This window comes from Apodemus sylvaticus, chromosome 17 (assembly GCF_947179515.1).
Source record: "Apodemus sylvaticus chromosome 17, mApoSyl1.1, whole genome shotgun sequence".
Taxonomy (NCBI): Eukaryota; Metazoa; Chordata; class Mammalia; order Rodentia; family Muridae; genus Apodemus; species Apodemus sylvaticus.
In genome coordinates this window covers 27,241,027-27,268,414 of record NC_067488.1, presented here as the reverse complement: position 1 = coordinate 27,268,414, position 27,388 = coordinate 27,241,027, and the positions used below count along the sequence as shown (strand labels likewise).

General features: G+C 42.8%; 1 protein-coding gene across 1 annotated transcript in view; it reads right to left on the bottom strand.

The window, feature by feature from the left end:
* Nucleotides 1-27,388, bottom strand: part of Fer1l6 (fer-1 like family member 6) — a 126,211-nt gene that overhangs the window by 26,742 nt on the left and 72,081 nt on the right. Inside the window, exons 23-33 of the mRNA XM_052161555.1 lie at nt 25,677-25,787; nt 25,288-25,449; nt 23,728-23,908; nt 21,784-22,010; nt 20,193-20,318; nt 18,422-18,458; nt 16,930-17,057; nt 9,124-9,255; nt 8,113-8,238; nt 5,138-5,265; nt 1,156-1,326 (exon numbers count right to left, since the gene is read on the bottom strand). Of these exons, the coding sequence (XP_052017515.1) occupies nt 1,156-1,326; nt 5,138-5,265; nt 8,113-8,238; nt 9,124-9,255; nt 16,930-17,057; nt 18,422-18,458; nt 20,193-20,318; nt 21,784-22,010; nt 23,728-23,908; nt 25,288-25,449; nt 25,677-25,787 (1,529 nt within the window). The remainder of the gene's footprint in view (nt 1-1,155; nt 1,327-5,137; nt 5,266-8,112; nt 8,239-9,123; nt 9,256-16,929; nt 17,058-18,421; nt 18,459-20,192; nt 20,319-21,783; nt 22,011-23,727; nt 23,909-25,287; nt 25,450-25,676; nt 25,788-27,388) is intronic.

Here is a 27,388-nt window from a genome sequence, read left to right as displayed (position 1 = left end):
CTCCCCAATTTATCTTATAGACTCATGTCTTGAGCTGATGGTTCTGACATGTTTTTCTAATAGATTACTTTCTTGGGTCTCCCCAACCCTAAGAAATAGCTATTTTGGAGGAATCCAATCACCTGGCACAGGGGCAGGCCCTGGTTCCCACCCACTCCCTGCTTCCTGGCCTCCCACAGTAGGAATTTAACGATCACATGTCCTACACATCAGGAAGGCAATTGGCTCTACCACTTTATAGCATGTTCATATGACTGAATACTGTGTAGGCCCAGTACATTAAAGATTGCAAGCAGTATTAAATGACAGCTATAAAATACTTCAGCTACAAAGTAAGAACAATAAATCGCTAAGCATGTAATCCAAGTTCAGAAGAAAATAGTATATAGAAAAAAACAACACTACAAGGAAAACTAAAAGTACACAAATATTTAATTTTTATCAATAATTTATGCAAAATAGTGAATTGGGCAAAATATTTGATTTATAGTGATAAATTATGTAAATTATTTTCCATTTAGGAAAAATCACTTTTGAATTACACAATGGATCTTCAATCAATGTCTATAATTCCTTGGTTGTAATTTTTAAGATTTTGTTAAAAACATATAACCAGATACACAACACTTAAAAAGAAAATTAAGTTGATAGCCTGCCTACATTTTAAAATAAAGTTGATTTGCAAATCTTATTGAAGAATGAGATTTAAATCCACTCTTCCTTCACTGATAAAGCTAGTTCTAGAGGAACTGAGAGGATATAGCATGAGAAGCTCTTAAAACAGCAGGTCCTAAGCACATACAGCTGTTGTTTAGAGTGCTGAGACACCGTGAGGTTTGCCATGTTTGCGATGTTAGCAATGTTTGCATTGTATTGACCATTCCTCATCTAGCACCATCCCCTGGGAATCCTGGCTACCAGACACAAGTGAATGCACAAGGACACCACAGCCGGACTCTTAGCTCTTGAAGAACCGGCCCAGGTTTTAAATCAAAGCTGCTTCCCCAGCCTCTTTAGCCCTCGAGAGCATGGAATAGTCTCTTTTCAACCAGCTCTGCAGATCCGCCAGTCTAGAGATAAACACATGCTCAGTTCAGATCTCCATAAGGCTGTGGTCCTGAGACTGCAACAATGTCTCCACAGGAGAAAACTTACATCTCATACTGGCTCTGCAAGCCGCATATGGCTCTGTGTTTGCTGTAGAAACGGTTCTCCAGGTCAATCTTGGTCTCCCCAATGAGGTCATCTGACCCGATCATGTCATGGTCATAAATCAGGACGGAGAGCAGGGACTCCTTTGGGAAAGTGGCCTGGATCTCAAATGACCTGAGTCCGAGCAGAGGGCTAGGAATTAGCAAAGTCTGGTAGTGTGGGACCTCACCAGCTTCCTTCTGGTTAGCACTTCTTGGATGCACTGATGGGATCAACTGAATTCAGTTAGCACCGACAGGTATCTGTGTAGTTTATTATCCAAGTACAACCGTTAACTTCTGACTTATTTATCAACTTTGAATAGACAATGACTTGCCCTTTCTTGTCATATCTTAGAGTTGTTGGTCTGATTTCCAGTCTGATTTCAGATCTGAACTCTGTCTATTAAATATTATAGATTTTACTTAATCTCTTCTACATTCCATGTATGAAAATGAGAACAAATAGGCCTTTATATATATATATAACATGGTGATCATATAAAACACACATCTTACTTTCAGGTTTTCAGTTCATACACACTGGGAATACTATCATTCATTTCTGTTACTGCTTTGCCAAGGAATACCAGCTGGAGTTTTCAAAAAGAAAACCTCTCTGATGGAAACAAAAAAATTTCAGGGTTGAAATGCTGTCTCCACAAGGGTGAGCCCCTTGAGAGCAGAATACTGCTCTTTGATTTCCACAACACCAGAGCCTACACTTGGCCATCAGAGAATATATATTTAGTGGCTATTTCTCTGAACCACAAAGCAGGTCAGAAATTTATATCCAATACCTCTATTTTGTGGATAAGGGAACCAAACTCCAAAGAATGTAAGTGAAGGCTCATAAATCATTGAGTGCTTCCTGGAGCACTCATGGTATCCTAAGACTAGTATGGCCATAATTAACCCTCCCGAATGAGAGAAAAAGTCAGTTTATAGCAGTAGTGATTATAGTTGATGGAGCAGGCTCTAAAAGGTCCCACACGGGGCTGCACAGGGGAGAAATCTATGTGCCCTTCCTCTGTCATGCATGGTGATCCCTTTCTTAGCTCCACTATTTGGATTCTAAGTTGTAATGGCTATTCTGGGGGTTCATCAGAAGGAAGCACCCAACATCCATCACTGGAGTTTGCTATTACCATGTAAGCTACCCAGGACAGACTTGATAATGGCTTCACTGTCCCTGGTAACAATGACAGAGGACAAGATGGCTCTGGCCCTTCTCATCTAACTGTGCTCAAATTAATGCTGTCTGAATTCTTCACTGAAGCTGTCAGTTTACAAAACTTGTATACCAAGACTGGATTCTTGGTTGCCCTGGAAACTCCTAGGCTTACATCATGTCATGTGTCAGTAATAGTACCATTAGAATGCTCCGAGGAACGATCATTAGAGGAGCTCAAACTGAGAGTGAAAGTGTTTGGAGGCTCAGAGGTTCAAAGCCAAGATGGCTCCTTTGTTCATCTATTCATTTCCTAACTTATTCTTCTGGCATTTGTCACACCATAAGTGTGTAACAGGTCTTGAGAGTAGGATCATTTCCACGGAGTAAAGCATACAAGAAGTTGGCAGAAGCCAAGATCAAGTCATGGGTAAAGTGTTGTGAGCTGGGGGAAAGGATCGTAATGAGAAGTCTCATCACCCCAGAGAATAGACTGCAGATAACTCTCCTGACTCTAGACCCGTGGAGCTCAGACTCACCCTTCCCTTGTCTTTATGGGACTTGCCACAGTGTCATAATCCCTGCTCCATTTTTCTCTCAGTAGTGATAAGATCCCTAAAAAGCACTGGCTAGCGGAGCACCTGACGTAAGACAGATTCTCAGAAACCATGAAGGAACCAATCAAAGTGGGCAGATGCCGCGGTGAGGGCCCAGCCAGGATCCACACCTGCAGAGGTGAGCGAGTCAGAGTTGGTGAGCCGTTTTAGTCATCCACGATCAGGTTCTCGGGATTCGATTGTTTGAGAGCTGTGAAAAACTGCCAAAAACTATGATCATACTCAACGTTATAATGGTGCAGTGTGGCAGAGCCTCATCAGATCTCCATCAAATGGAGGAAGTTTTGTCTGTGCACCTATTCAATCTCTCCCTCATTCTTTCTTCAACAAAATACTTATTCAGCATTTATTGAGTGCCAGGCCCTGTCCACGGTGCTGAGGAAGTGGTATTGGCCACATGAGCTCATGCACCGACAGATGTGGTCTTCTAGCAGAGGAAAGAGGATGGCCAGTGAACACATAAACAAGCAAACCCATGCCAGGGCTAGGAAGGAGGCGAGGAGACAGCACATTGGAGCCATTAGTGGAGTATTAATGGAAGTGGCTGTTACATCCACACATAAACACTCTTGCAGTGATCCCCGGGAGGGGTCCCTAAACCCCGGGTTAAACACTCAACCTGCTGGAACACAGTAATTTTGAGCTAGCAACTTGTGTCCTGGTGTAACAATAAAAGACACACCCCACCAACTCTCTACACCTAGAGAAATTAGGAAAGAAGATGTGCAAAGCTGTAGGTGGATTCCACCCCACTAGACTCCCACTTTCCAGGCTGAGAAAGCAAGTCTACTTCGCAGCTGGGAAACTAATGACAAAACTGAAGCAGTGGCTTCTTAAGTGGCACAGAGCAGCAGATGTCACCTCTGGATCAGAGATGTAGGGATACAGTTCTCTGGAACTGTCACTTTAACCAGTCTCATTAATCCCGACTAGTTTATCACCTCATTTCCTACGCAGCAATAAAAGTTTAAGAAACTGATACACATCAAACGTCATGGAGTCCAAAGCCAATACAAATGGATAAATGAATTTACATGAGTCTGGTGGTGATCTCCCATGCTCCTAGTTCCTCAAGAGAAGAAAATTATATGTACTTAAGATGCTGCTAAAGTAACCAAGGAGGAGGGAGAGGTAGGACATGACTGCTGGACACTGTGTTGTAGATGTTTCACACATTCTTTCGAAGGAGTCTAGAGTCAGGTGTCACTACTGCTTTATAGATGAGGAAAGCTCCGATCGGAGAGGCAGTCAGCTGTATGACAGTACAGAGTCTGTACGTGACAACACCCAGAATCCTCCAGTTCCGACATAGCCAGAGCACAAACTCAAGCAGGAACCATGTGTGGCATGCCCTTAGAAGGTCAATGTGGCGTGTCTAGAGTGATAACTCCGGCTAAGAGCATGTGAGTTTGGTGCCCAGAAGCCAGATAGTAGTTCATGACCATATATAACAAAACATACACACAATGAAATCTTTTTTAAAGGTATTGCTGTCTACCAGAAAATTTCTGAGCCTAGTTATATTGCACACACACACACACACACACACACACACACACACACACACACACACAGAGTGTATTTTAACAACTTGCAGAAAAAAGACCACCACTGGAGGCTCTCAGTTCAACATTTGGATGTCAGGAATCACTGCAATTAGGTGACAAAGTGATATTGTGGTAAAACTTTCTCTAGTAGGAGACCAAAAGTCAAACATCTGGCCCAGTTCCCCATATTTCTGAGTTGTGTGAATTTGAATATATTTCTTAACTTTTTTGGATCTTAGATGTCTTGATTGTAAGAAGGAAGCTTTCATACAGTATTAGGAGGTGATATCCCTGACCCTTCAAGGTACTTTTAAGTTTAAAACTTATGTGTTACAAAACCACATGTCTGAACATCACAATGTCAAATCCTAGATAGGAAAACCATCTACATTTTTGTATGGATAAACATTTGGTTGGCTGTTATCAAGAATACAAATCAGTGTTTAATCTTCAGCTTCTGTTTTATCTAAGACACCTCTACACACACACACACACACACACACACACACACACACACACACACACACACACACACACCGTCCACCAACTTCCAGGAAGGCAGCAGCAGCCAATACAGAAAGTACAATACAACCCAACTGGGATGGCACTGACCTTCCAAACACTGGATTCAGTTGTTTGGGGATGTATTTGTCCCGGTCTTTGATTTCTGTTTTGCCAAGCTTGAGCACAATGTACGGATCTGATTTGCCATCTGGATCAGCTGGGCTGAGATTAAATGCCTAAGGGAGAAAAAGAAAATGGTCCTGACCCAACAGGCTCAATCCTGACTGCACATGGGGACACTTGGGTTCTATCTTGAGATGTTCCAGGGTCCTAGCTCCTGAGCTTTGGGACTTTTAAAAACTCCTTAGATTTTAGAGTGCCACTAAAGTCAGGAACCACTGCTTTAAGCACCCTAGTTTTGCTCTTAAGAAGAGTAATTATTGACATCCACCTTTCTTTTCTGTCTTCCTCTACCCAGAGGGAACCAGTCCTTGGCACACGGAAGTGAGGAACATGCTGGAGAAGGAGGCAGAAGACATGAGCCCATGTTCTAATATTTAGTTGTGTCATCTTCACCAAGTGTTGTTGTTTCTGGCTCTATCTGTAAAACCATGGGGTGGACCTAAAATCCCTGTCATCACCAGTGGTTCCTGAAGCCATTTCCCCACGAATCTTGCCTTTAGCCATGGCTTCCTAAGTGATGATGTATTTCTGATCACAAAGTCTGACTCTAGACTGTATGGACTGTCAAAAGTGAACCTGGCGTATGGAAAGGCCATTGTCAGAGGCCAATAAAGAAAGATGTGGCATCAAATAGACTGAGAAACTTGGTAGTGAAGAGAGCTGAGAAACAGTCCAATACTTAATACTGTTTCCCCCAGACCAAACAGGATAAGTAGATCCAGCTACATGAATTAGAACAAGAATGTTCTCTAGAGATTGCTTAATAGCCAATGCACAATCCAAAGAAGGGACTCCTGTGATTTTCCTTGTCAAATCACCCACATTTAGCTCTTCATACCTCAGTGAGCTCTAATACAACCTGTGCACTCTGCTGTTCCATAGTTTATTTTACATATTTATATTTCCTGGTTCTACCATTTGGACCTAGCATGTGATCTCCATAAAACTGAGAGTACTGTTCTATTCATTACTTTATTTCAAGGATATTGTAATGAGCAGGATCTTCTTAATATTTCTTGTGTGAACAAGTGATGTTATATCTACTCAAGAAAGCATCATATGGCCCCTGAAAGAAATAAAGCAATGTGCCGATCTGGACAAGTATCTGTGCTACCTTGTTAAGGAAGAAGAACACAGTATAGAACTTAGACTTCTTTTTATATGCATTTTTTTAGTTTTTAATAATCTTTTAGTGCTTATTAAATTATTTTAAAATCAGTGTATTATATAACCAATTGTGTATTAATAAATGATAGAAAAGTACACACAGTCACCACTACTAACAAGGTCCACGCCAAACACTGGCTCTCCATTAAGCAGGGACTTTCTTGCTAATGAAACACGGGACTGTCATCCTGCTACTCTGTTCATTCAAGGATGCTGTGTCCTCAACTGCAGCCCCAGGCAGCCCTCTTCCTTGCTGCCCACCCCTGCTCCAGGCAGGAGCCTTGTTCACAGTTGCCCTGGCCTTTGTGTACAGAGCTCTAGACTGCAGAACTGCAGTAGGGGTTGTGATCCATAGCACTGTAATTCAGTGAGAGAAAACCATGGGGGATGGGCAGGGGAGATGGCGCTGAGGATTTAACAGTTCAATACATTTGTTTGCTTCCAGAATTCTCTGAGCCTTTAGTGTGCTTATGAGCTTTGAGAACCTCCAGAGTTGGAGAGGAAAAAAGTCAATTATTGGACATAATATTTCTCAGATTTACATGAACATGCACTCTGTTTTTTTTTTTTGAGGAATGTATATTAATTATCTCCCAGGACACCAGGATCTTCCTGAATAACATGTTTGAATGGCTATAGTGGAGCATCCTGTAGGTAGGCATTTATTATAAGCTACCCAGCATTGTCTGGGCTTTATCATGAGTACTGCCACCCTTCCCAGCTGGATTGCCTATTTGAGGACTCAGACTCCCTCAGGACACCCCTGCCACATGGTGGTGTGATGGTACTTAGGACACCCAAGAAGTAGACAATGAAAAGACGATTTGTTTTCTCGTCTCACTAATTTTTTAGTTCTTGAGACAGGATCTCACTGTGTGCTTGGCTGGCCTGGAACTCCTCCTGAGTGCTGGGACGAAAGGCCTGTGCCACCACACCTGGCCGTTAGCGTTTCTTTTATGTTTTACTAATGCTCCTTACAAGGGATATAAGCAACACAGAGAGGGGTAGGAATGAGTACAGTCACGAAAACCAAATCCAAGAAGCAACAAGTTAAAGACAAATCCATGACCCACAGGGATTTGTACCATTGAATGTCATGTTTGGTTTTCCACTATTCCAAAGAGTCAAAAATTGTAATTAAAGGTTTTTTTTTTTTTAATTATTATCAAAAAAGGAAGCTGAAGAACATAATGTTTTGAGTTTTTGTTTTGTTTTCGTTTGTAATGCTCTCAAAATGAAACTTCTGACTGCAGCAGTGTAGCAGTAAAGCCATTGGGGGAATTTCACTGCAGTAGCTGCCCTGTTGGGTCCCAGGTACCTTTCATGGCTCCTCCTCCCACTGTCTTCCCTGTGAGCATTCGACTTCTGCCTTTGGTTTCCTTTCTGGCTAGCAGGTAACTAACTGAGCCAGTAGAGCTTAGTGGACTGATCTGGATGCCTCTTAATTGTTTATGTTGAAACTTAACAGTATTGGATCTATGGCTGGCTAAAGGCAGATGACTAAACTTTATAATGTCACAAGAGTAGAGCTGTAGATTTCAGAAGTTGCTCTTTCTCCCTCCACATTCACATCCCCAGAGGAATGGCCATGTGAGGGCAGAATACAAGCCAGCAGAAGAGGATCCACCAGACACCAACACTGCCAGCACCTCAGTCATGGACCTACAGCCCCCAGAACTGTGGTAAAAACATTTCATTTCTTCACCTGCTCAGACCAAAGGAGGGTGGCTTACCGCAACAATATACACGCGGATCAGTACTTGAATGGGGTGATTGGGGGGAATTCCTTGCTGGATTCTCAGCTGGCCGCTGTCCTCTGAGGTAGAATCCTCTGGGCTTTTGTAGATGCAGAAGGAGCCCTGGTACCATAGAAGACAAGCCAGAAAACAGAATTGTCATGTGACCTATAAGAAACCATAGTGAACCCAGTGGTGGAAAAATGAACACAGCCAAGTGTCTGAAGGACGTGGGCTAGTGCTAGCATTTGCCAGGGTTGCCCCTTTGGGCAATGTATACAAACCACTTGCTCAGCACTTATTCATGGCACACTAGTGGATGGGGCCAGTGTGTTAACGCCCTCACACGGGCCATCACATGAGGAGTATGGTAATGGAATCCGAGTGCTCTTCATACAGGGAATACTATGCCCGGGTCTCCCTATTTTTTCAATCTGTCCTGAGTAAATATTCCTCTTTCTTGGTACAGTAACTAAAGCTTTGGGAGGCAAAGTATATTGCTTGAGGTCATGCAACTAGCTACTGTAATAGACAAGATTGAAATCCAGGTTGGCAAACTGGATGACACGCATTTCGGCATACTGTGTAACCCTTTAAAGTCCTATCATATAGTGATCTCCAGATATTAATGACTGCCTTGTTAATAGTGAAACCCCAAGTCTGCCAGAAAAGGGTTTGGATTGTTTGATTTATCTTAGGTTTTCAATTGGCAAGTCTGCATGGATCACATACTTAATGTGTTATGGATAGGACAGCAAGGCAAAGGACAGTGGTCCCTATGGGTAGTGGCTATGCCTTCATATATATTACACAGAGTGAGTTTAACCCATTTGCCAAATATCTTCAAAGCCGGGGGCTGGGCCTTGCAGGGTTTCGGAGAAAGTTTTAGGTAGGCCTGGAGGGTTGTCTCCACCATACACACTCAGCCCACATCACAGCCCCATTATTAGCACTAGGTCTGGGCTGACATTGATGGACACAGAGAATGGAAGCCACATGGAAACTTGCCTTGAACTTTCCTATGACCCGGTCTCCATCCAGACCGTGATCATCTTCTGTAGATTTGCCTCTGAAGAGTTCAAAGGTCTTCACCCAGTCTTCAAAATTGTTGAATTCACTCTCAAGATCACCATCGTATATCTTTAGAGAAAAGAAAGATTATACTAAGACGAAGGAAGGTTAATTACTCCATCACCTTTAAATTCATTCTCACTCAAAGTTTGAAAACAGATACAAATATAGACAAATTCTTCACCAGAATATAATAGGAGTGGCATTGGGTTCAATTCCCAGTAGAATCTCTGTTCTTATCAGAAAACTCACAAGGACAGCCTTTATTGCCTAAATTTCTCTCAGCAATCTGTTCTTATGAGGTTCACCAGAATCACTTCTCTCTATTTCCTATTAGCATGAAGTGAAGAACTCTCCTCTACCACATGCTTCTGACACCATGATGCTCTATCCACATGGGCTGGGTGATCATGGTCTGAACCTTTTAAAACCATGATCCAAAAGAAGCCCTTCCCCCAAGATATTCTCTTAGGTATCAGATCAGAGCTACGCACAAAGAACCAGGATGGAGGGCTAGTGTTGGATTAATGAGAAAGACCCAGGATGCTCAAAAACTGGCATTGAAATATGCCTCAGGGAAAAGGTAAGAGGCTGCCATTGATTTATCCTTAACAGTATAGGGGAAATGTTGAGCTAAACATTCCTAAAGCTAACTATTATGAATTTTATAAAGGCCTTTGCATACAATTGAATTCCAAGAAATATAGCCATCTGAAAACATTTTAAAGAGTTACTTACTTTAAATGTTCTGTGCACTGCATATATGTATGTATGTATGTATGTATGTATGTAATGTGCACTATATGTATATCTAATTAATGTGGAGGCCAGAAGAAGGTGTCAGAACCCCTAGAACTGCAATGAGAGATGGTTGAGAGCTGCCAAGTAGGTTTTGGAAACCAAACCCAGATCCTCCACAAGAGCAGCAAATGCTCTTAACCACAAAGCTGGCTTTCCAGCCCACACAACATTTTCAAATATATAAGCATAAACACAACAACCGTTTTTATGCTTAATTGATGTTATTGGCCACCAAATGTAGACTTTAGTACTTGAGGGAAGTTAAAATCACTAATATTAATTAATTCATAACACATTGAAAATGACAGTGTTTACTTTTATTACAATGCATGCAGATATGAATTTTCCAAGAGGGAAAATGATATATAGACTTTAGAAATGCAAAGTAGTTTTCTGTCTGAGACTGGAGACAATCAATCTTCTGCCACAGGGCTCCATGCCCAGGTGGCACAGGGAGATAGCTAGCCTCCCAGGAGTGTGGACAGGCCTGTGAGTGCAGGTAGGAACATCCCTGCTGCTCAGAGGAACCCACTGGGAACACTCAGGACACAGGATCCCAGGGGCAGCCTGGGATGGGAGCCTTCCAGTTTCTGTCTATGCACAGAGCTGATCCTGGGCCACAGAGCTACATACACAAATACTGCCAGGAGAGAGCTGGTCTCCCAGGAGTGCCTACATACCTACGAGCACAGAGCTAACCCTGTACCTAAGGAGTGGGTTAGTACTCCTGGGAGACCAGTTCTCCATACCTAAATTCCTCGAGAGAGAACTGGTCTCCCAGGAGTACTAACCCACAGGCTTGCAGGACAGACAAGCCACAGTCAAAGACAGAAAGATCAGCTAACACCAGAGATAAACAGATGGTGAAAGGCAAGCACAAGAATACAAGCAACAGAAACCAAAACTTCTTGGTATCATCAGAACCCAATTCTCCCACCACAGCGAGGCCTGGTTACCCCAACACACCAGAAAAGCAAGACTCTGACTTAAAATCACATCTCATAATGATGATAGAGGACTTCAAGAAGACATAACTCCCTTAAAGAAATACAGGAGAACACAGGTAGAAGCCCTTAAAGACGAAACACAAAAATCCTTAAAGAATTACAGGAAAACACAACCAAACAGGTGAAGGAATTGAACAAAATCACCCAGGATCTAAAAATGGAAGTAGAAACAATAAAGAAATCACAAAGGGAGACAACTCTGGAGAGAGAAAACCTAGGGAAGAAATCAGGAGTCATAGATGTAAGCAGTAACACCAGAATAAAAGAGATAGAAGAAAGAATCTCAGGTGCAGAAGATACTATAGAAAACATTGACACAACAGTTGAAGAAAATGCAAATTGCAAAAAGCTCCTAACCCAAAATATCCAGGAAATCCAGGACATAATGAGAAGACCAAACCTAAGGATAATAGGTATAAAAGAGAGTGAAGATTCCCAACTTAAAGGGCCAGTAAATATCTTCAACAAAATTATAGAAGAAAGCTTCCCTAACCTAAAGAAAGAGATTCCCATGAACATATAAGAAGCCTACAGAACTCCAAATAGATTGGACCGGAAAAGAAATCCCTCTCATCATATAATAATCAAAACACCAAATGTACTAAACAAAGAAAAAATATTAAAAGCAGTAAGGGGAAAAGGTCAAGTAACATTTAAAGACAGATCTATCAGAATTACACCAGACTTCTCATCAGAGACTATGAAAGCTAGAAGATCCTGGGCAGATCTCATACAGACCCTAAGAGAACACAAATGCCAGCCCAGGCTACTATACCCAGCAAAACTCTCAATTACCATAGATGGAGAAACCAAGATAATCCATGGCAAAACAAAATCTACACATATCTTTCCACAAATCAAGCCCTACAAAGGATAACAGATGGAAAACACCCACATAAGGAGGGAAACTACTCCCTAGAAAAAGCAAGAAAGTAATCTTTTTTCAATAAACCCAAAAGAAGATAGCCACACAAACAAACAAAACGTCAAAAATAACAGAAAACAACAATCACTATTCCTTAATATCTCTTAACATCAATGGACTAAATTCCCCAATAAAAAGACATAGACTAACAGACTGGATATGTAAACAGGACCCAACATTTTGCTGCATACAGGAAACGCACCTCGGTATCAAAAATAGACACTACATCAGAGTAAAGGACTGGAAAACAATTTTCAAGCAAATGGTCCTAGGAAACAAGCTGGAGTAGCCATTCTAATATCAGAAAATATCGACTTTCAACCAAAAGTCATCAAAAAAGTTAAGGAAGGACACTTTATAATCATCAAAGGAACAATCTACCAAGAACAACTCTCAATTCTGTACATCTATGCTCAAAATACAAGTGCACCCACATTCATAAAAGAAACTTTACTAATGCTCAAAGCACATATTGCATCTCACACAATAATTGTGGGGGATTTCAACATCCCACTCTTACCAATGGACAGATCAGGGAAACACAAAATAAACAGAGACACTGTGAAACTGACAGAAGTTATGAACCAATAGATTTAACAGATATCTATAGAACATTTTATCCTAAGTCAAAAGAATATGCCTTCTTTTCAGCACCTCATTGTACCTTCTCCAAAACTGACCATATAATCAGTCACAAAACAGACCTCAACAGATGTGAGAAGATTGAAATTATCCCATGCCTCCTATCAGATCACCACAGACTAAGGCTGGTCTTCAATAGCAACAAAAACAACAGAAAGCCCACATACACATGGAAGCTGAACAACACTCTACTCAATGATAAGTTGGTCAAGGAAGAAATAAAGAAATTAAAGGCCGTTTAGAATTTAATGAAAATGAAGCCACAACATACACAAACCTATGGGACACAAGGAAAGCTGTTCTAAGAGGAAAACTCATAGCTCTGAGTGCCTCCAAAAAGAAACTAGAAAGAGCATATACTAGCATCTTGACAGCACATCTGAAGCTCTAGAACAAAAAGAAGTAAATACACCCAAGAAAAGTAGATGGCAGGAAATAATAAAAATCAAAGTTGAAATCAACAAAGTAGAAACAAAAAAAATATACAAAGAATCAACCAGTCTAGGAGCTAGTTCTTTGAGAAAAATCAACACAACAGACAAATCCTTAGCCAGACTAACCAGGGGTCACAGAGACAGTATCCAAATTAACAAAATCAGAAATGAAAAGGGAGATATAACAACAGAAACTCAGGAAATCAAAAAAGTCATCAGATCCTACTACAAAAGCCTTTACTCAACAAAACTGGAAAATCTGGATGAAATGGACAATTTCCTAAACAGAAACCAGGTACCAAAGTTAAATCAGGATCAGATAAACAATCTAAACAGCCCCATAACCCCTAATGAAATAGAATCAGTCATCAATAGTCTCCCAACCAAGAAAATCCCAGGACCAGATGGGTTTAGTGCTGAGTTCTATCAGACCTAACACCAATACTCTCCAAAACATTCCACAAAATAGAAACAGAAGGAATCCTACCCAATTCGTTTTATGAAGTCACAATTACGCTGATACCTAAACCAAAGACCCTACAAAGAAGAACTTTAGACCAATTTCCCTTATGAATATTGATGCAAAATTACTCAATAAAACCCTCAAAAACAGAATCCAAGAACATCAAAACAATCATCCACCATGATCAAGTAGGTTTCATCCTAGGGATTCAGGGATGGTTGAATATAAGGAAATCTGTCAATGTAATCCACTATATAAACAAACTCAAATAAAAAAAACACATGATCATTTCATTAGACGCTGAGAAAGCATTTGACAAAATCCAACACCCCTTCATGATAAAAGTCTTAGAAAGGTCAGGAATTCAAGACCCATACATAAACATAGTAAAAGCAATATACAGCAAACTAGTTGCCAACATCAAATTAAATGGAGAGAAACATGAAGCAATCCCACTAAGATCAGGGACTAGACAAGGCTTCCCCCTCTATCCCTACCTATTCAATATAGTACTCAAAGTCCTAGCAAGAGTAATTAGACAACAAAAAGAGGTCAAAGGGATACAAATTGGAAAGGAAAAAGTCAAATTACAACTATTATGATATGATAGTATACTTAAGTGACCCTAAAAGTTCTACCAGAGAACTCCTAAACCTGATAAACAACTTCAGCAAAGTGACTGAATAGAAAATTAACTCAAACAAATCAATGACTTTTCTGTACTCAAAGGATAAAAAGACTGAGAAAGAAATTAAAGAAACAACTCCCTTCACAATAGTCAGCAATAATATAAAATACCCTGGTGTGACTCTAACCAAGTAAGTGAAAGATCTGTATGACAAGAACTTCAAGTCTCTGAAGAAAGAAATTGAAGAGGATCTCAGAAGATGGAAAAACCTCCCATGCTCATTTATGGCTTGGCAGAATAAATATAGTAAAAATGGCCATCTTGCCAAATGCAATCTACAGATTCAATGCAATCCCCATCAAAATTCCAACTCAATTCTTCATAGAGTTAGAAGAGCAATTCTCAAATTCATCTGGAATAATAAAAACCCAGGATAGCGAAAACTATTCTCAACAATAAAAAACCATCTGAGGGAGTCAGCATCCTGGACCTCAAGCTGTACTACAGAGCAATAGTGATAAAAACTGTATGGTATTGGTACAGTGACAGGCAGATAGATCAGTGGAATAGAACTGAAGACCCAGAAATGAATCCACACAACTATGGTCACTTGATCTTTGACAAAGGAGCTGAAGCCATCCAGTGGGAAAAAAGATAGCCTTTTCAACAAATGGTGCTGGTTCAACTGGCAGTTAGCAGGCAGAAGAATACAAATTGATCCATTCTTATTTCCTTGTACAAAGTTCAAGTCCAAGTGGATCAAGGACCTTGACATAAAACCAGACATACTGAAACTAATAGAAGAGAAAGTGGGGAAGAACCTCAAGTACATGGACACAGGGGAAATTTTTCTGAACAGAACACCAATAGCTTATGCTCTAAGATCAAGAATTGACAAATGGGACCTCACAAAATTACAAAGTTTCTGTAAGGCAACGGACACTGTCAAAAGGACAAAACGGCAACCAAAAAATTGGGAAAAGATTTTTACCAACCCTACATGTGATAGAGGGCTAATATCCAATATATACAAAGAACTCAAGAAGTTAGACTCCAGAGAACCAAATAACTCTATTAAAAATGGGGCACAAAAGAATTTTCAACCGAGGAATATCGAATGACTGAGAAGCACCTAAAGAAATATTTAACATCCTTAGTCATCAAGGAAATGCAAATCAAAACAACCCTGAGATTCCACCTCATACCAGTCAGAATGGCTAAGATAAAAAACTCAGGTGACATCAGGTGCTGCTGAGGATGTGGAGAAAGAGGAATACTCCTCCACTGCTGGTAGGATTCAGTTTGGCAGTTCCTCAGAAAATTGGGCATAGTACTACCGGAGGACCCTGCAATACCCGTACCCAGATGATTCTCCAGCTTGTAATAAGGACACATGCTCTACTATGTTCATAGCAGCCTTATTTATAATAGCTAGAAGCTGGAAAGTAGCCAGTTGTCCAACAGAGGAATGGATACATAAAATGTGGTATATTTACACAATGGAATACTACTCAGCTATTAAAAACAATGAATTCATGAAATTCTTAGGCAAATGGATGGATCTGGAAAATATCTTGAGTGAGGTTACTCAGTCACAAAAGAACACACATGGTATGCACTCAGTAATAAGTGGATATTAGCCCAGGATCTTGGAATACCCAAGACACATGAAGCTCAAGAAAAAGAAAGAACAATGTGTGGATACTCTGGTCCTTCTTAGAAGGGGGAACAAAATACCCACAGGAGGAGATACAGAGACCAAGTGAGGAGCAGAGACTGAGGGAAAGATTATCCAGAGACTGTCCCATCTAGGGATCCATCCCATATACAGTTACCCAGATACTATTGTGGATGCCAACAAGTACTTGCTGACAGGAGCCTGATTGATATAGCTGTCTCCTGAGAGGCTCTGCCAGTGTATGACAAATACAGAGGGGGACACTCTCAGCCAACCATTGGACTGAGCACAGGGTCCCCAATGGAGGAGCTAGAAAAAGGATCCAAGGAGCTGAAGGAGTTTTCAGTCCCTTAGGAGGAACAACAATATGAACCACCCAGTACCCCCCAGAGTTCCCAGGGACTAAACCACCAACCAAAGAGTATATGTGGAGGGACCCATGGCTCCAGCTGCATATGTAGCAGAGAATGGATTTGTTAGACATCAAAGGGAGGAGAGGCCCTTTGTCTGAGAAGGCTCGATGCCCCAGTATAGGGGAGCCCCAGGACGGGGAAGCATGAGTGGGTGGATTGGTGAGCAGGGAGAGGGAGGATGGATTAGGGAGTTTTGGGGGGAGGGGACCAGGAAAGGAAACAACATTTGAAATGTAAATAAAGAATATATCTAATAAAAATAATAAAAAAGAAATATAAAGCAAAGTAGAATTATATCTGAGGTTTAGAAATACAATGAAAATACGTGTATGAGAATATCCTCTCAAAATTATCCAACTTGATCATCTACATATGTAATTGTTGTAATTCAAAATTTTCACACCCATACATATGCCTCTAGCTAATACCCTCTCACTGTGAAGATTGGTTTGATGGAGCCGACTTCAGGTAAAGTTCCTGCTATTTTGAGTGTGTACACACCACATGATGATGTCAAGTTCCCAGAGGGGTTGAACACTGTAAATCACCTCCCAGGTTGAAGCTGAACAACACATGTTATATGGGATATAACATATATGTATCCGAATGTACGGGATCGTGGAGAAGGAAAGCAACAGGCTTCATCATCTTGGCTCATGTACATGTTAGACTTTATTTTCCCACGTGAGTGACTAAGAGAAGCCTGCTGCTGAGTGCCTCACTCCATCCCTGGAGGCCCTGGACCCACAGACCTTCAAGACAGCCAGGTTTGGGATGGTATCATTTCCATCATCTTTTGGTTTCTTCTTGAGCATTTTGTCTCTCTTCCTTTTGGGGCCGCCGTCATCCATTTCCAGCACGACCTCGTCTGACTTTGTCTCTGGATAATTGGCAGAAATTGTACAGAGCTGTTAGCTGCAGGGTTACTACTTACAGCCCTGGGGTTTGTATCATATGTAAATGCAACGTCTATAGTTGCCCTAGAGCCAAGAAAAGCGTTAGCTGGGCCAGGTCTGTGTGTGAATACATGAAGCCTGGCACTGAGAAAGTACATTCTATGTTCTTCAATCCAGTCAGTAGAGAAAAGACCCTGAATTTGGATGAGTCTAAGCTTTTTGCTAATGTCCTCAGAGTCTCGAGAGTCATCTAGTTCCAACATGAGGCTCAACTATGTTAAGGGTCTCATACTAGGTTACACTAACAACATTACTGAGTACATTTTTTTTTCTAGCAGCATTCTGTGAAAACAAATGACTAGAGACAGACTTTGAGCTCCACTATGTCTAGCTGTGTGACCTTGACTGGGTAACTTGACCTCACTGTATCTCTGTCTCCTCATGGGTAGGATGAAGACGCTGCGTGGCTAGCTCATCATAGGAGGAGAGTGAAATGAAACATGTCAAATAGGGGTCAGGTTCTCATGTGTGTGTGTGTATTTGTGTGTGTGTGTGTGTGTGTGGTATGTGAAGTTGCATTATTTGTGTGTGTGTGATATGCAGCTATATTGCTTCTCTCTGTCTCTCTCTCACTCACTCTCTCTCTCTCTGTGTGTGTGTGTGAGAGAGAGAGAGAGAGTGTGTGTGTGTGAGAAAGAGATGTATACACACAGGTATGTGTGGTGTGTGATATGTGTAGCCATTTTACCTCTGAGCATATGTATATGTGGGTGTGGGTGCAGCTGCATTGCCTCTGTGTGTGTGTTGGTATGTGTGTTGGTGTGTGTGTGTGCATCCATGCCATTCTTGGCTGCCTGGTTTGACTGTTGTAGTTAGGCTGTGACTTGAGTCGAGCTTTCAGCCACTTCCTAAGGTTAGTTTGTTGAGCTTCCGCCGAACAGATCTAACCAATCCTTGCAAAGTGAGTTCTGGCTCCTGGCCCCAGATCTTTACAGGCAGCACGGTTAGCATGCATCTTGTCAGCTTGGGCTTCCAGCTTGCTTCAGGTTTTTATCCTGCTGCTTCCACAAGAATGCTCTGAACAGGACACGAGCCAGTCAATCCCAGAAACTAATCTGAATTGCAGACCAGTTCAACTCTGTTGCCTACAGGACTCTCCTGGTCCCATGGGACTGAACCCAAGGAATGCCTGGTAGGTTCTATCCTCCAGCCCTCTGCAAGATTTTTGGAACGTGTTACCATCTTCTTTATGCAGACAATGGAGCTGAGATAAAACATACCTCCCACAGCTTCTTACTACGATGGCCCCATTCTACATCCAGGTACCCCGCCCCCCATAGTCACTTACCTGTGGCCCTTTTCTCCTTGAGGTTGTTCTCCTTTTCCTTAAAAAGAGAAGAAATAAGGTTCTTGACGCCGCTATGTCTGCTCTACTAACAGCTCCAATTTGATTATCCCAACTCTCTGCAACCTCAGGAATACCATTTTGAGAATAATAAAAGAGTCTCCAAGGAGTCCCTAGAATGAAGTCTCACTGTGAAGACCTGGCTCCTAGCTGCAGTAGGGATGCCCTAATCCTTGAGAATAGGCACCTGTTTGGCCAATAAAAGTATCACCAATGTGAAGGTTATTGATTGTTCTCTGTGGACAGGTCCTTCACAGTCATAGGAAAGAGAAATATTTTACACTTCCATGTAACACCCCTCAGCCTACCTATGAGCTTTACCTGCTGACATGTTGGGCCCTTGGTGGGTGCCAGGGGTTGGGAATGGCAGTAGAGAAACAGCAAAGGGTTAACTCTTCACAGGAAGTCTAAGCATCTGTTTCCACAAAGGAAGAGGGGTGGAAGAAGGACCCGTGTTCGCTTTGTTAGTGTTTCAGTGTACACCCGTATTTTTGAGAAGTCCTGGATGAAAACAGTCTTTCTAATCTACAGAGTTCTCACAGTCTCAGCTATGATAGCATGCGCCTAATTCTCCCTTTCTTTTTAACTTGGGGTTGACAAATGGTAATAAAATCGGTCATTGAACAGTTCCCTGAATTTACAGGCCCATCCCCATGGCTCTCCAGTGTTACAACTTCATCCTTGTACCAGTCCATGTACATGAGCCCTGTGGTTGCTCTGACAACCTACCAATTATTACTATTTGCTATGCCAAGATCTTTCTTAGAAAGTGAATCATTTCCCCTACAAATGCAGAATTCTACTGAAGCCCTGAGGCTCTGTGGCATCGCCTGCTCCTGCTGCCCACAGGTGAACTCCATTTTTCCTTGCTGACCTCCCTAAGGCTCACAGGGGTCAAATCCTGTATATCCTGATGATACCGAATAGCCTTCCAGGGTTTCCAACAGAGCTTGTGTTCTACACCAGCTCCAGCCAGAGAGTTGGAAGCTTGGAATCAGGATCCTTGGTCTTCTAGGATTTTCCCCTATTGCACTTAACAGAATCATGTTTTTTAAACATAAATCATTAAAAAAAAAAACCAGTTCTTTGATAATTTCATACAATGAGTTTTGGTTCACGCCCCCCCCCAACCCTGTCCACACCTACTTCTTTTTTTCTTCCCACCCAACTCTGTGTCCTTTCCCCATCAAGGTCAATGGGTGATGCCCAAATGTTCTTGGATGCCCAGCTGTAAAGAGAATAGTTGGTTATATGGCACTCCTCCATCAAAAGCTAAGGGATCGTTGTGGATCAGAGGGTGGGAAGAATGTAAAAGCCAGAGGTGGTAGATGACTACCACAAGGAAAAGGTGTCATCTGGACACATCAGGGCAGCTAGCTGTACATAAGGACTCACATTAGCTGTGGTGGCATGCAGAAGACCTGGGCAAGCCCAGGCCAAACCAAATCCCAGCGTGGAGAGAGGAGTTGACCTGAAGCTCTGCCCCTAAGCCAGGAACAATCATTAAACTGTTAAGAGAAGGAGGATCTGGCTTCTCTAAGAGTTCAGTCTCCCAAAAGTGGACCAGACAACAGTGGACTGGCGGACAGGATCATGTTTAAGCCCTGAGACCCTTCTTGCTGGAATTTAAATGGAGGTGTGTGCGGCCTGGAGAAAGGGAGGAGATGCCAGGTTCTCCTTGAGTCCCTTGACTGTCACAAGCAGGAAAGGCTACCTTCTGTGCTTTCTTTACAGAGGCGTAATACTTAGACCACCAGTCGATGACATTCTCAGCAGATTCATCTGCGATGGTCCTCTTTCTTCTTTTGGTGGATCTCCGGGAAGGCTTCCTGGGATCTTGCTAAGGGGGGAGAGACAGGTTACTAGTTGGGCCTCGTGTACACGCAGAAGCCGTCTGGTTAACTGAAGAAGAATCTATGTAGGTGCCCAGTGAGAGGTGGACAGAGGTTGGTTTTGTGATAGCAGTTCTCCGTGTTGCTTCAATAAATAAACATTTAAATATGTTTTCAACCATTCATTGATTAATTTGGTCAACAGTTACAAAGACATGGTACACTGTGCTTGACTTTAGGAATGCTGTAAGGTTTCACCACAAAACCAGAAATCTCCGAGTTCTGTGGAGGAGAGAGACATGAAACAAATAGGTGCCGGACCATGAGGTACAATGGCATATGACAGAAGAGCTGCTGGCTGCAGAGGCCTTGGGTTAATACTCCCTAAGCAATCAATATAAAACATGTGATTCTCAGTTATCTCAACTAAGATTGAGATCCCATCATCTCTTCTCTGCCCAGAATCTCTAGTGGACCTACTGTGTGCCAAGCCCTCTATCAAGGACAAGACATACAAAGATGCAATGTCAACAAATCATATCCTGGAGATAAACCTGGATTAACAGGTTTATAAAACTAACGAACTCTGAGACTGAGGATGTGCGTAAGTGTCTGGTGCATAGCAGGGACAATGAAGAGAACCTGGCGAGGGGACACGGAGGAAGGAAGTGACAGGTACAGTCTAAGAAAATACCCATCATCACGTCATACTTGTTTTTGCATTTCAATTTTTACTGTCTCCTGGGCAAGAAACTTCTTAGAAATTTTTTTCTGCAACATGTCTCCCTATGTAGCCCAAGATGGCTTTGAACTTGTGGTTCTCTTGCCTCAGCCGTCTGGAAGCTGGGATCACAAGTCTGTACCATTCCAGTCCACAAGGAAAAGTTTAAAGTGATCTTGTGGTTTGCAACTAAATTTGTGACTTCAGAAGACGGACACTATTTTTGTTCTATGGCCTTTGGTCCTCCGCATTCTCACACTCCCACATTCTAACCAGGACCAACTCTGCTCAGTTTTGAAGTCATAGGGGGAGTCAAGAGTGCTAGGACAGCAGACCTCTTCCAGAATCCCCCTTTACTGAGGATGAAGAATCTTTTTCCTCTTTAGAATTCAAAGGACACATCTTCTTGGCCATGTCTGACCTTGTGCAAAGGAGGCTCTAAATGTTTGAGTGGTAATCCTGGATGAAGAAACTCTTGCCTTTCCAAGCTAATGAATTTGGAAGAGTTTCTGTTTCATTAAATATTACTGTCACATCTGACTAACACTTTAATTTCATACACAGTGACTTTCCAATCTTCCAACAGTACTTTGAGGTGGGCATCAATATCTTCATTATAAATGAGGAGCCCGACACCCAGAATTGCTGACTCAAGGTCACATAGATAGTGGCTGCAAGTTTATTTTGTCTACATTTTCCAATGCAGAAGTCACTGAGCCAGGTAAATAAGACCCAGGATTACCCTGACTGACCTTGGCATGCCCATCTTTTGGTGGTCCCTGTGCTACAGGTTTGTGCTCAGGTTCCAGCATCGGAGAGGAGTCAGGGATGTCGACCAGGGTGGCTGTCTGGGCCTGAACAGAGTCAGGTACCACAGTGGGAGGTGGTTCAACATCCACATAGACGTGATCTGTTGTGAGTTCCCGGGAGGAGCTGATGAGTTCGGAGGACTCAGTTGCTGCTAGTGAATCTGAAATGACTGAATGAAAACTCACTTGGTTAGAAAGGGAACACAGTCATTATAACTGGATTCAAATATGGCAAGTTCTTGACGCTTCTGAACCTCATTTCCCTTATTTCTAGGATGACAGTAAAAGTACCCATTTTCTAAAATTAGATTATGATGTACGACATCTGGTGTACAATAGGCAATGAGTGGCATTATTAGTTATCTATCCCTTAGAGAAATTCTGGACATTGGGATCATGAAAGTCAAGGTTTAGGGCACAGCTCTTCCACATTTGTTGTCTCTGTCAATGTATAAATCTGCAGAAGTTTTGAGGTTTCAGAGGTCAGTGAACCCCCAAGCAGAGGCAGAACACTGGACACATGATCACATGTGCTTAGTGGAAAGAAGAGTTTTATCATTGTACTCTATGAGATTCTAACTGGGTCACTGGTATCATTCAGGGTCATAACACTTGTCCAGAGTTGTCAAATGTCCTCTGCATTTCATATTTTATGAGTCAGCACTGATGGCCATTTCTCAGCCTGGAGTCTCCATGACCTCCAAGGCCTTCCAAAGTTCTCATTCCCCTTGGTGTGCCTCTCAACAGCAAAGTTAATCCAACAAACTCTAATCGGTATCTTCTCAGTGCTAAATACAGAAACCCAAGCTGAAGCAGACATCCTCAGAAGAGCAAGATCCCAAATAGCCAAACAAAGCAAAACGCCACCCTCCAAAATTGGATAGTAGGAGGTGAAGAGGAGGGGGCTAGAGAGCATACTGCAAAAGGAGATTGAGGGGCTCAGATGCAATAATGGAAACATGTAGAGTGGAGTCAATCAGTGCAGTCCTTCAGAGCACCCTCTGTCTGCTTCAAAACAGTTTTATATACATATCCCTTGGGACCAGCACTTTCACTCCTGGGTAACTAGTCTGGAGAAATTCCCACACAGCATCCTCCCTTGGGAAACATACACAGGCACTTTTATCAGAGAGCTTTTGGTGAAAGAGAATTATAAACAAACCAGGAGTCCAGTCCAAATGGGGAAAAAGGGAAATACAGTAGATGCAATGGATAGTCCTAATAAACTAGTGAGCACACAGCAATATGGATGAATGCTAGAATATAGCATTGAGTGAAAAGAACCAAAAACATTACAACACTATATTGTGTGTGTTGATCAAGTATGCTTAGATTCATAAGAGGTTCTGGGAAGATGGCTAAGAGTGCATACAACTTCTGCAGAAGACCTAAGTTAGGTTCCCAACACTCACATCAAGTGGCTATCACCTGTAATTCCAGCTCCAGGGTATCTGATGCCTTTTTCTAACGCATGCGCGCGCGCGCGCGTGCACGCACACACACACACACACACACACACACACACACACACACTGCATGATAACACAGCATCAAGATGAGAGACAGGATTAACTATGAACCCTTGAGAAACAAACATGGGACAAATTAAAATAACACCAAGCATAAAGCCAAGAAAAATGGCAGAGACTGAGGCCTGGGGAGAAGAGTTTAAGGAATACTCAAAGATGTCTCAACAGAGGACTTGATTCTGAAACGAGTCTTAAGTAATAACTTGGCAACTCTGGCAGAGTGAACAGAGGTATAAATTCATCAGAAAGGCCCAGCCAGCCTCTTGGAGGGTCTTTGAGGCAGATACCACTGTCCATACCCATAGGCACTGTGACTCTATTGTCCTTTTTGCTCTCGAGTCTAAGATCTACTTCCTACCTGGCCTGGCCCCAGCTCCATCCGTCTGTGAAGTCAAGGCAAGGGGCTCTCTGGATTTACACAGAAACTGCTTCAAGCAGTTGATGGTGTAGGTGCCCACGAGGGTGCTCCTCCCGAAAGCCCTCCAGTCCACCACACAGATGCTCAGCGGTGGGTGCAGGAGCTCATTCTCAGGCAGCTCCTGCAGGAGAGGTGAAAGGAAAATGGTTGTACCTGGGGTGGCTCTGCTCCGGCCCTGCCCACCACGGGCAGGCACGGCTGGCTGGCTGCCTCCCTTTACCTGGCCTTGAAAGTCTAGTCTTCAGAGTAGCTCTGCAGCTTGTCCACACTCTGGGGACAGTCTCCCTAAGCTAGAAAAATAAGCCATGAAACTGTGGGGACTATTTTCTAATACCAATTCACCCCAGGTATAAACTCCAAAGAGATTGAAACTGCAAAATCTCTCCCACTCCTGTATTTCCATGGCAATGTTTTCAATCCTCTTAACTTTGTCGTTACTGACCACAAGAACCCTCATTTCAAATGACAGCTTAGCCAGTCCCCATGTGTGAAACAGATGAAGGTCAAGCCACGAGGAGTGGCGCTAAAGGGGACAGTGCTGTACACATTTGTCTCCCCCAGTGCCCCACGAGGATCCTTGAAGTCCTCTGTGGAAGGTTACAGTCACTGCCCAGGCTCTAGTGTCCAATCTGATCATTTAGAACATGTATCTGTGGGGTTGACTGGGTTATCAGAAAAAAATCTCATTTCCCATAGTTAGTTCCAAACCACACTAAAAACTGTGTGAGTTGAAATATTGAAGTAAAATAAGAACAGAGCTGTCGAGAGACATAACTTTATTCAGGAGAGTGACTGATGTTATGAACACAAAGAACGTTATTTAAATGTGGCCATCTGTAATAATACTACAGAGTATTATGTAGCTTGCAGTTCTCAGAAGCAACTAGCGGACTTGTTAAGCCAGGGGTATCTGAGCCCCATTCTAAACACTTCCATATTTGGTGGATAGGGATAGACCTGATTGATATCTTCTTCTTTGGGTGTGTGTGGGGGTAGGTACTGGGCATTGAACCCAAAGTATCACACATGCTAGACCAGCATTCTGCCACTGAGATACATTCATAGTCCTATCTTTAGTTTTTATTTTTAAGATGAGACCTCAAGAGGCCTGGGCTAGTCTGGAACTCTTTTTGTGGCCTGGTGAGGCCTTGAACTTGGGATCCCCCTGCCTCTGTTTCCTGAGTAGCTAGGATAACAGGCTTCCCCCAAATACCTAGCTAAGACTGTATAACAGGCCAGGCTGGTGTGAATCAGTGCTTCAAAGAACGCTGTCTAGGAAAAAGTTTTCTAGCTTACTTTGATTTATTATAAGATCTAGACCTGAACAACAGATATCTACTTTTTCTCATTCTGAAACCCTCGCTTTCTATAGTTAGGCTACCCATGAAGACAGCATACACTTGAAATCTTGAAGCATCCCCTCTGCAGGCCACGTGGGTGAAGGAAAGGAGCCCAGCTGTGGAATGGGAGGTGAGCACCTGAGGGAGGAGGAGCCCATACCACTTCAAAGGCCTCTGCCTGCACGCTGAAGTTGGGGTTGTTCTTGTAGCTCTGGATCACGCAAGACTTCACGCCTCGTCCTCCACACTCAATGAGAACCTGTGGCCGGTCCACTGAGAGGAGCTGCACCTTCTTCATCTCTCGGACGCCCCAGAAAAGGACCTGAGGAGAGGGGTGAACAGAGCTATATGTGTGTGACCAATGGCAAAGCCAGATGTGACTTCTGGGAGAGATTCTAAGGTCGTCTAGCTGCAAATTATGCAGTTCAGCTGGCAGGGTCTTCCTCGGGCCAGCTGGCCACCCTGCCACTGTCCTTTAATGATGAAGGTGGGACCATCCCCTCCCCTTGAGTTCAATGGGGTAACCCCTGCCCCCTTTCTGAACCATACCTCAACTCGGTATTTACTCAGCACTGGCCGGATGTTGGAGGGAACAGGATAGATCTGTGTGATGTCTGGTGGGCCAGTGGGAGGGAGACCCTGCAGCCCAGAAGAAGGGACCTATGGCACAAAACAGCCCTTAGTGAGAAGACTTGAGAGACGTGAGGAAAAGCACAGGCTCTGCAGCACTTCCTCGGCAAGACATCGTTATTTCATTATCCTCGAGACCTTGCAGCTTATCCCCTTCTGTCAATCATTAATGATAAGAATGTTGATTGACAAGCTCATGACAAGCATGAGTGTGCCAGGAGGCTGCCAAGACATAGCTTTCAGGGAACTTACAGCAGAGAGTGTAGAGCAAACCCTCCCATAAGTGTATAGATGTTCACAGCTTGATAAAAATAACACAAAAACATGTATCCATGGATGGAAAGGGGCTGTGATCACATCCTAAGCTTTCAATGGCTTTACTACCCACTGCCTTCAGAGAGGCAAGAGTTCCAGGAAGACCACAGTGCACAGGTATGGAATGAGATCGTATTTAACAAAATAGAGACTTACTGTGAATCGGTGAGGCAGAAAATAAAATCTTTTGAGTGTAGAACTTAGGAGGAAAGTGGGTCACTTTTGAGCCCTCGGGCACAGTGAAACTACAGAACCATGTGCATGCTTTGCAGAAATATCCCACAAAGAGCCTAGAGAAGTCTACTAAAGACAGGGACTTTCCCACAAGTAGGCCGTGTTACCCTCTCTTTGAGAGCTACCTCGCTGCCCTCATCTGTCAAGAACCTTTCTAGACTGGGTCCCAGTTGTCGTGGCCATTTCCTGCATTTCCTTCATGCTATATCTTCAGCACAGGCACAAGCATGGGAATCAGGCAACCAGCGGCAGAAAGCAGGCTTTTGTGAGGGACTGTGTCAGCCACTCCATCTCCACCATACTGTGGGGTCCCTTTAGAGCTGGGGGTAAATATTTAAGGTCATAAATGGTTGCCTTTTGGGGTGGATTACCCAGGCTGAATTCTCAGAGCTCTCAGGATAAGGAAACACATGTTCCCTTTTTTTACAATTTTAAAAATATGCCTTTTAAGAAGATTTCAGATCAGTTCAGTTTAGTGTATGAGTGTGTGTGTGTGTGTGTGTGTACCTCCAGCATGCTCGGTGCCTATAGAGCCCAGAAGAGGGCATCTGATCCCCTGGAACTAGAGTGATGCAGATTTGTCAGTCACCGTGTGGGTGCTGGGAACCAAAGTTGGGTCGTCTGCAAGAGAGGCAAATGCTTTCAACTGTCGAACCACCTCTGCAGCCTATCCATGCTGCCTTTACAAAGCATGTCTAATCATGATTCTCGGGGCCTGGGAAGGGGGAGAGTCGGGATGGGACTGGACAAAAGGCGATTAAGACTTTCAGTTGTAACTCAGGGGTGATTCCCAATGTCCTATAGCAGCAGGACAAACAGAAATTTTAGCAGAAATTGAGGGTTCTGATTATTGACCGCCCCCCTCCACACACACAAAGAAGTGATGGATGTCTGAAGTACTAGGGACCCCAAGTGCCTTATCTGCCTATTCCATATTAGTTAAAAAGCCATTACACTTTATAAGAGAGTAAGCATGAATTATGAATATGCGTGGCTGTTACATGGCAGACTAAAATAGAACAAAAAGAATGTCCGTCGTCAGCTCTTTCCCAGCCACTGTCTCAGCTGCTTGTTTCCTATTG